General features: G+C 48.4%; 2 protein-coding genes across 2 annotated transcripts in view; one reads left to right on the forward strand and one right to left on the reverse strand.

The window, feature by feature from the left end:
* Nucleotides 1-4,780, forward strand: part of dennd6a (DENN/MADD domain containing 6A) — a 58,098-nt gene extending 53,318 nt beyond the window's left edge. Inside the window, exon 18 of the mRNA XM_084167900.1 lies at nt 4,484-4,780. Within this exon, the coding sequence (XP_084024026.1) occupies nt 4,484-4,624 (141 nt within the window). The 3' untranslated portion in view covers nt 4,625-4,780. The remainder of the gene's footprint in view (nt 1-4,483) is intronic.
* A 214-nt stretch (nt 4,781-4,994) lies between these two features.
* On the reverse strand, nt 4,995-8,825 carry pde12 (phosphodiesterase 12). The gene is made up of 3 exons (XM_084167799.1): nt 7,547-8,825; nt 7,274-7,352; nt 4,995-6,896 (listed from the first exon to the last, which is right to left on the reverse strand). The coding sequence occupies exons 1-3, from the start codon at nt 8,783-8,785 to the stop codon at nt 6,454-6,456; spliced, it is 1,761 nt and encodes a 586-aa protein (XP_084023925.1). The 5' UTR covers nt 8,786-8,825; the 3' UTR covers nt 4,995-6,453.
* Between the last annotated feature and the right edge of the window lie 693 nt (nt 8,826-9,518).

A 9,518-nucleotide genomic window follows, 5' to 3' on the forward strand; every position in this document is an offset into this window, starting at 1 on the left:
GTTCTTGCCATAATATGGACTTGGTCTTTTACCAAATAGGGCTATCTTCTGTATACCCCCCTACCTTGTCACAGCACAACTGATTGGCTCAAACGCATTAAGAAGGAAATAATTTCCACAAATTAACTTTTGACAAGGCACACCTGTTTAATTGAAATGCATTCCAGGTGACTACCTCATGAAACTGGTTGAGAGAATGCCAAGAGTATGCAAAGCTGTCATCAAGGCAAAGTGTGGCTACTTTGAAGAATCTCAAATATAACATATATTTAGATTTGTTTAACACTGTTTTGGTTACTACATGATTCCATATGTGTTATTTCATAGTTTTGATGTCTTCACGATTATTCTACAATGTAAACAATAGTAAAAATAAAGAAAAACCCTTGAATGAGTAGGAGTGTCCAAACTTTTGGCTGGAACTGTATATATTTATGTTCCTAGCCTTGGTAACGTAGAGATGCACTCTATAACCCTAACAGCCTCAACTATGGGACCAATTTTCAATCCAGTGAATTCAGGAGATATACTGAAATTCCAATTGCAATGTTCCTCCTGTCAAGGCTTGTCTGTGTTGTTCCAACAGAGTAGTAAAGATGTGTGTGAGTGTGTATTGCATCTGTAAGGCACTGGCCTACTCTGACCTATTGGACTGAAATGGCATGTCATGTGACGTGTTTCATCTAGGATCTTTGTGGTGGGACAGCAGCGATCCTGAGAGGATGCTCCAGAACATGGTGTATCATCTGTCCTTACCTACTGTACACACCACAGCCCTTAGTCTGCTCTGACATTGGCCACCAACTTTACAGAGAGAAGTACTGTGAGTGTTTGCATTCCCTGTTAATGATCCCCACATAGCTCCGGGAGGACCAGCTGGGAGACATAGCTCCGGGAGGACCAGCTGGGAGACATCGCTCCGGGAGGACCAGCTGGGAGACATAGCTCCGGGAGGACCAGCTGAGAGACATAGCTCCGGGAGGACCAGCTGGGAGACATAGCTCCGGGAGGACCAGCTGAGAGACATAGCTCCGGGAGGACCAGCTGAGAGACATAGCTCCGGGAGGACCAGCTGGGAGACATAGCTCCGGGAGGACCAGCTGGGAGACATAGCTCCGGGAGGACCAGCTGGGAGACATAGCTCCGGGAGGACCAGCTGGGAGACATAGCTCCGGGAGGACCAGCTGGGAGACATAGCTCCGGGAGGACCAGCTGGGAGACATAGCTCCGGGAGGACCAGCTGGGAGACATAGCTCCGGGAGGACCAGCTGGGAGACATAGCTCCGCTGGTGTTCGCCAATAAAACATGACCTACCCAACGCCATGTCTGTCGGTGACATCACAGATAAACTGATAGACTGCGGATGCTTCTGCTCAGGACCCCTGTTAAGTATGACTGGAAAATTATGTTGGATGGGAGTCCGTGCTTAGCTTGAATGACACCAAACTCAAAGTCCTCCCCTTCCTGGAGGAAGTTTGTGTTTGTAGCAGATGGGGATCTGTTTAACTCACTCTTCAACCTGAAGTGTTTCCACCTACGCTGCCGAATAGCAGCTAGCTACTAGCTTTAAGGTGGAAGTGTTTCCACCTACGCTGCCGAATAGCAGCTAGCTACTAGCTTTAAGGTGGAAGTGTTTCCACCTACGCTGCCGAATAGCAGCTAGCTACTAGCTTTAAGGTGGAAGTGTTTCCACCTACGCTGCCGAATAGCAGCTAGCTACTAGCTTCAGGGTGGTGTGACTGGTTACTGTAAGACGCTTCAGGGGGGCATGTTGTTTGGCAGGGTCGGGTTCAGGTCCGATAGACTGGACGGGCTCTCTGACCAGCTCTTCAAGAAATAGCTAGCCAGGAAGTGGTACTCGCTAAGCAAGCAATATGACATCCTTTAAACATTTTAGTCTTTTAGCAGACGCTCTTATCCAGAGCGACTTAGTTAGTTAGCTATCTGAAGATGAATGCACTTGGTGAGACAACCACATCAGTCATAGTAAGTAAATTTTTCCTCAAAATACAAAATATATATGTACAAAAGTATGTGGACACCCCTTCAAATTAGTGGATTCGGCTACTTCAGCCACACCCGTTGCTGACAGGTGTATAAAATTGAGCACACAGCCATGCAATCTCCATAGACAAGCATTGGCAGTAGAATGGCCTTAATGAAGAGCTCAGTGACTTTCAACGTGGCACCTTTCCAACAAGTCAGTTCGTCAAATTTCTGCCCTTCTAGAGGTGCCCCGGTCAACTGTAAGTGCTGTTATTGTGAAGTGGAAACGTCTAGGAGCAACAACGGCTCAGCCGTGAAGTGGTAGGCCACACAAGCTCACAGAACGGGACCGCTGAGTTCTGAAGCGCGTAGAAATCATGTGGCCTCGGTTGCAACACTCACTACAGAGTTCCAAACTGCCTCTGGAAGCAACGTCAGCACAATAACTGTTCATCGGGAGCTTCATGAAATGGGTTTCTATGGCCGAGCAGCCGCACACAAGCCTAAGATCACCATGTGCAATGCCAAGCGTCAGCTGGAGTGGTGTAAAGCTCACCGCCATTGGACTCTGGAGCAGTGGAAACGCGTTGTCTGGAGTGATTAATCACGCTTCACCATCTGGAAGTCCAATGAATTCCTCAATGTTGCAAACATTCAAGCGAACTGAGCGCACCCCTGGTGTGGTGCCTAGATGGAACAAAATCCAGCAGTCTCTGCGGCGCTCCAGGAACAGGGTTGTATCCTGCAGTCTCTGCGGCACTCCAGGAACAGGGTTGTATCCTGCAGCGCTCCAGGAACAGGGTTGTATCCTGCAGCGCTCCAGGAACAGGGTTGTATCCTGCAGCACTCCAGGAACAGGGTTGTATCCTGCAGCACTCCAGGAACAGGGTTGTATCCTGCAGCACTCCAGGAACAGGGTTGCTTACCCCTGTTGTAGAGCATGAACCTGGAGGAGTGGGTCACTGCTTTGACGTTGCAGAGAATGACAGGGCGTTGGCGAAGGGGTAGTTGAGAAATCTGTTTGTGTGGCCTGATGCTAGACAAGCCGTTAGCGTTTAGCGCTGCCCTCTACTGTAGTAACGCATCATGGGTGCATTCACTAGGGAACCGAACAGAAAGAAACTGTGAGGGACCTAACTGAATTTGGCAAAATAGCAACTTTCGTTGTAAAACATTTTCCATTGTGAAACGTTTTGCTAGGGTGTGCACAAATTATAACACCCCATGTTGGATCAAAGGTGAAGTACAGGCTAGAGACTTTGGCCAGGGTTGAATTTATGGCACCTTAGAGACAGCTGCCTTTTTAAAGGAATTTTCCCAGACATTATAGAGACATCTGCCTTTAAGGCATTTCACGAGTTTAAGGACGAAACATTTAAGTGGGTTTACAATATTATATATAGGAAATGGGATGTGAGAATGAGGTTTGAAGAGAGGAGAGAGAATGGACCCGATCCAGGGAGTGGACTCTGTAGATTTTGGCTTGGCGTTTCAAGCAGACCTCGTCGCCAGGCCATTGCAGTCCACCCCAGGAGATCCTTGGAAGAACCTAAGAGATGCTAGATAGAAGGGATGCACCGCTTGACAATTCACTGCAGAACAAACAGGGGGAATGTTATTTTGGTCATGTTTAAGAAGGGTGGCAGGTGGTGATTTAAGGGGAGTGAGGACAGGCGTAGAAGCTGGTTAGCGATGAGTTGCAGCTATCAAGGCAACTAGTTAGTGTTGCAAACAGGTGTGGAGGCTGATTGGCCATTAGTAGCAGCTGGTGCTTGTTGGTGGAGGCTGATTGGCCGTTAGTAGCAGCTGGTGCTTGTTGGTGGAGGCTGATTGGCAATTAGTAGCAGCTGGTGCTTGTTGGTGGAGGCTGATTGGCCGTTAGTAGCAGCTGGTGCTTGTTGGTGGAGGCTGATTGGCAGTTAGTAGCAGCTGGTGCTTGTTGGTGGAGGCTGATTGGCAGTTAGTAGCAGCTGATTTGCTAGGGAGCTCCGTTCAAGGCAACTAGTATTGCGTTCAAGTCTGGTCCTCTCTCCTGAATTTTTGTTAATTCTTCACACCATTTTCCCAGACATTGTAGAGCAGTGTCGATCTCATTCTACAGAGGGCCGAGTGTCTGCAGGTTTTAGTTTTTCTCTTTCAATTAGGACCTAGACAACCAGGTGAGGTGAGTTCCTTACTAATTAGGGATCTTAATTCATCGATCAAGTCCAATGGTGGAGCGAAAACCCGCAGGCACTCGGCTCTCCATGGAATGAGTTTGACACGTGTTATAGAGACGGCTGCCTTTTACAGGCATTTTCCCAGACGTTCGTGGAGATTGCATTCACTGTAAATGCTGCGCATGTCGGCTCAAGTGCAAATTACCTTCAAAAGTCTTGTAATGCGCTGCTTTTAACATGCCTTGGATTGAATCCCGGCCTAAATTTGGTAAAGAATATGCCGTCTGTTTTTCTGGTTAATGCTGTTTTTCTGGTTCTTCTCTCCTCCTGTCTCCAGTGGTTTGTCCAGGCCTCTTGGTCAGTTCTGATAGAGGGGATGGACTGGTTGTCTGACCAGCGCTTCAAGAAATACTGGAACTTGCTGAGCTTCCTGCTTATGGACAAGGAGGCGGCTACATTTACTCTGATGCTCCATTGAGCAACTTCAATTGGAATTAATGGACATTTTTCTTGACTTGGTCTACTATATATTAGTCTAGTGTTTTTGTTAGCATGTTAACAGAACCAACCAGGGAAGTGCCTTCCTGAGTAGTCCCATCTGTTTCATGTTTTCTTATATTACTTCTATATAATGTTTATTCTAATGCCTTCTGTATTACACTGTGATATCGTAGAATGAAAAGTACTTTGTTTTTATTTAATTTATTGTAGAATGAAAAGTTTATATTATCACTGAATTAATGTAAGCAATAAAGTAATGTATAATTGTATCTGCAGTGGTTTTTCTTTGTGATCCGATCACAGTGCAGATGAAAGGAACTCAATTCAGAAGCAACACAAGCGTTTCCATCATTACTGGGTTTGTCTGGCGGAGAGCAAGACTCATCTTTATTCAATTACACATGAATAATCAAAGGGTCTGTATGAGAAATAGCAGTCATTCATGGATCAACTGGTTGGTTGGAGAATATAATGAAGAACAAACCATTTCATTACTCAGCACACTGTTAATAAACTGATCCTCCACAGAAAGCATCTCGGAGGCCTGGTTGGTTTCCCAAGCACTGGGCACGTATTCAGAAAGCATCTCGGAGGCCTGGTTGGTTTCTCAAGCACTGGGCACGTATTCAGAAAGCATCTCGGAGGCCTGGTCGGTTTCCCAAGCACTGGGCACGTATTCAGAAAGCATCTCTGAGGCCTGGTTGGTTTCCCAAGCACTGGGCACGTATTCAGAAAGCATCTCTGAGGCCTGGTTGGTTTCCCAAGCACTGGGCACGTATTCAGAAAGCATCTCGGAGGCCTGGTTGGTTTCTCAAGCACTGGGCACGTATTCAGAAAGCATCTCTGAGGCCTGGTTGGTTTCCCAAGCACTGGGCACGTATTCAGAAAGCATCTCGGAGGCCTGGTTGGTTTCTCAAGCACTGGGCACGTATTCAGAAAGCATCTCGGAGGCCTGGTTGGTTTCCCAAGCACTGGGCACGTATTCAGAAAGCATCTCGGAGGCCTGGTTGGTTTCTCAAGCACTGGGCACGTATTCAGAAAGCATCTCGGAGGCCTGGTTGGTTTCCCAAGCACTGGGCACGTATTCAGAAAGCATCTCAGAGTAGGAGTACTGGTCCAGGATCAGCCCCCCCCAAAGGGAAAACCTATCCTAGATCAGCGCTCCTACTCTGAGATGCTTTCTGAATATGGGCCCTGGTCTCAGGGAGGCTGCTCACTGCTATTTCAGTTCCCAGAGTGATCGGTTTCATTTAAGAGATGTACTAGTTGGTCAGAACCCTGAAACACAATGTAGGGGCCCTGATATAGAGACATGGTTTAGAAACACAATGTAGGGGCCCTGATATAGGGACATGGTTTAGAAACACAATGTAGGGGCCCTGATATAGGGACATGGTTTAGAAACACAATGTAGGGGCCCTGATATAGAGACATGGTTTAGAAACACAATGTAGGGGCCCTGATATAGGGACATGGTTTAGAAACACAATGTAGGGGCCCTGATATAGAGACAGACATGGGCCATGTCCCAATTATCTCTCCATTCTCCCAAAGTGTGCACTGGTTCACTTCCCTTCACTGATTTAAAAGGAAATGACTGGTAACAGAAATATGGCGTAATCTCCCAGTACCCCCCTACCCTCCGCCAATCTAACGCTTTTAGATTTGTGGGAAGTGATGAACAAGTTTACACTTCAGGAGAAAGGAGATGTGATTGGGACCGCTCCTGGTTGAGAAACGGCACCAGTCTGAGACCCTGGGGTGGATCAGGCACAGACCGCTGTATACAGGGGAGATAGCTTTGCTTCACTTCCACCTGAGGTCACAGACCAGTGCTATGTGATCAGAGGGGTGTGAGACGCTGGGCAGGGCCTGACAGGTAGTGATCTCCTGGTGGCTGGGCAGAGGGATCATCTGTTCCACCTGCAGCACCCGTGGATCCATGAAGATATAGTCCAGGCATCCGTGGAAGCCCCCTACGTAGTTAGTATAGGCCGGCTCCCCGCAGGCGCTACTCAGCTGGAAGGGGTTGGAGACCTCCATGGGGCAGAGCTCGTCCGGCCCGTTGGAGCTCCAGTCTGGGTGGGTGCTGGGCAGAGCTCCCTGGCTCACCAGCTGGAAAACCCCTGAGGACGGGGTGCTGTTGAAGTCTCCGGAGAAGAGGAGCGAGGCGTCAGGGTAACTCTGGGTGATCACCTGCTGCAGCTGTTTCAGAGCTACGGACATCTGGACCAGACGCACATTCCCACCTGTGGTGAGGATATAGAACCGTTAAACCGTTATAACAATGGAATATGTTTATGGCTGGAATATGTACTTGATTCACACTAGTGTGCCAACTTAAACCGTGATAGGTTGGTTTGGATATTTAGTTTTCAGCATGGTTCCAGTGATAGGTTGGCTTGGATATTTAGTTTTCAGCATGGTTCCAGCAACTATGGTGGATGTGCAAACAGTCCAGCTCGGCTCAGTGGTGTGAAACAGGTCATGCTGTGCTGCATAGCTAAGGCCCAGAGTTTTACCTAACCATGTTACTTGATGAGAAACAACTCTGGGCTCCTGTAATAATGTAGACTGTAACTAGGGCTAAGGGTAGTAACGCATTGCTGATACAATAACACTTTACCTTTGGGATGCCAGTAGAGGTGGGTGTTGGCAACACAGATCTTCTTAGACGGATCATTCAGACACTGAAGGACACTCACCTACAAAGGAGAAAATAAGGTTTCAGCCAAGCAGAGCCAAACTGAGGGGAGAGAGCACACACATGTCAATTAGCCTAGCCACACACACACACACACACACACGCCTAGCTCCGATTGTAGCTAGATCCCAAAGGGCCTCGGATCCCAGCAGATCCTAGTTACAGCCGGAGCCAACACACCCCCCATTACTCTACCTGTAGTGTGGTAGATCTTTGCACCACCTTCTCCTTCAAGGCAGGGTTGCTGCTCACTCTGTCCAACAGTTCTTCGTGGATCGGGTCTGACGTCAGAGCTTCACTCAGCATTATGTCGTGTTGACTGAGCAGTTTAAACTTCGACCTCCTGTAGTAGGTGGCCAAGCCTTCGTGCTGCTTCTCCTTAATCCTGAAGACCCCGTCGAAGCCGAACGCGTCCAGGGCCGGAGACAGACTGTCGGCGAACACGTTCTTATCCACCTCCTGAAGGCAGATGATGTCAGCGTTATAGCCGGACAGTTCTTTTTTTATCAGACTTTGTCTGTAGTCCAGTTCCAACGCATAGGGGGTGCAATACGGGTACAGGACGGTTTTGGAGAGGTCCGTTTGTGCGTAAACGTCAGCTAAGATGTTGTATGACACTACTCTGATGGCGGTGTCATCTGTCACCTTGTTGGTGTACATGTGTCTGTTGTCAAAGGTACACGTGCCAGGCCCTGCCTCGACTGTACCGATGGTTATTAACTCCTTGTCCATCCCACACCTTTTTCCATCTCCCGGCGTGCATGTCAGTTTAAGCTTGGAGCCAATGTCCATATTTGAAGGGATGAACACCCGTTCGCTCCCCGCCTCGGTCCAATCAGTCTCTCCTCGACGCTCCTCGTCACCTGCACCCGACTTGCTCTCCTTGAACCATTTAAACCGACAGTCTTTCAAATCCCCAAATTCTATCTTGAGCTTCGGGCACACGGGAAACCCGGCCAGGAGAGAAGCGGGCAGCTCTGCCGTGGTGAATGTGGGAGGGTTCCTCTCCACCGTGTACTTACTGTCACCCACGTGTAAAACTGCCCCATCCTGCCAGGCATCGGAGTTTATAGCATCCCCTGCCACAAAGTCTCCGTTGTAGTACAGCCTCACCGCTGTAGCGGGCTCCTGGGCGTCCGTGGGCGCGCCTTTGTTTTTCTTGGATTTCTTAGCTTTGCCCTGGCCCTTGATGATACTGTTAGCGATCCGTGCCAGAGCTTTGCCTAGCTCCTCCGTCTGGTCCCTGAGCATTTGTTTGTTGCTCCCGTCAAGGACGAAGGAAATGGTGAGTTTGGATTCCCAAGGGACACATCTTACCACGGCTCGATCCATTCTCCTGTAAAACCGACAGATGATGTTGTAGTTACCCCTCGACGAGATGGGCACGGTGTTTCGGAGAAATAATCTGGAGGCGGTAGTCAAATAGTTTAACATAGGGCCCAGAGAATGAGTGGACGAGTAGTCCGCTGTACGTGTAGCTAGCTAGTGAAGCGAAAGCGGTGATCTGTAACGTCAAATGGCTAATTCACCAACCAAGCAACCAGTAGCTTCCGTTTTCAGAGTAGCAGTTTCGATTATGTTTATTGCATAATCTTTACTATGAACGTTAAAGAGGGCTGAACAGTCATACTTTTTTTAAAAATGATCATCTCATTCACCTCAAGAAATTAGTTTACCACGACTTTATCACGAATTCAGATAATTTCCACGATAGTACTCACTGTTTTACGCAGCAACAACTTCTTTTTTTTTACTCAATGGTAAACCTCTTCTAACATATGGCGCATACTGTCACCTAGTGGAGGCTAGGGGTGTTCTACAAACCTGGTCCTGGGGGAAGGTGTGTGTGGGTTTCTTTGACATATAGTGGACACATTTTTTGGCAGCTAGAATTGTAGACAAACACACCCCTCCCGTAATGACAGTGGGGTTGGAGTAAACTCTGGTAGCCAGCAAATACCACTACCCTAACGATAACAGGGTACGTCGTATCCGGCCGCGACCGGGAGACCCATGGGGCGGCGCACAATTGGCCCAGCATCGTCCAGGGTAGGGGAGGGAATGGCCGGCAGGGATGTAGCTCAGTTGGTAGAGCGTGGCGTTTGCAATGCCAGGGTTGTGGGTTCGATTCCCACGGGGGGCCAGTATGATTATTTTTTACTGTAAG

This window comes from Coregonus lavaretus, assembly GCF_964263955.1.
Source record: "Coregonus lavaretus genome assembly, chromosome: 8".
Taxonomy (NCBI): Eukaryota; Metazoa; Chordata; class Actinopteri; order Salmoniformes; family Salmonidae; genus Coregonus; species Coregonus lavaretus.

What these genes read in the sequence shown, in the direction of transcription:
- pde12 (XM_084167799.1), bottom strand. Translation starts at nt 8,785, where the DNA reads ATGTTAAACTATTTGACTACCGCCTCCAGATTATTTCTCCGAAACACC. An exon ending in AAAGATCTACCACACTACAG is followed by an intron (nt 7,353 to 7,546) that starts GTAGAGTAATGG and finishes TCTCCTTTGTAG; the next exon opens with GTGAGTGTCCTTCAGTGTCT. An exon ending in CCTCTACTGGCATCCCAAAG is followed by an intron (nt 6,897 to 7,273) that starts GTAAAGTGTTAT and finishes TCCTCACCACAG; the next exon opens with GTGGGAATGTGCGTCTGGTC.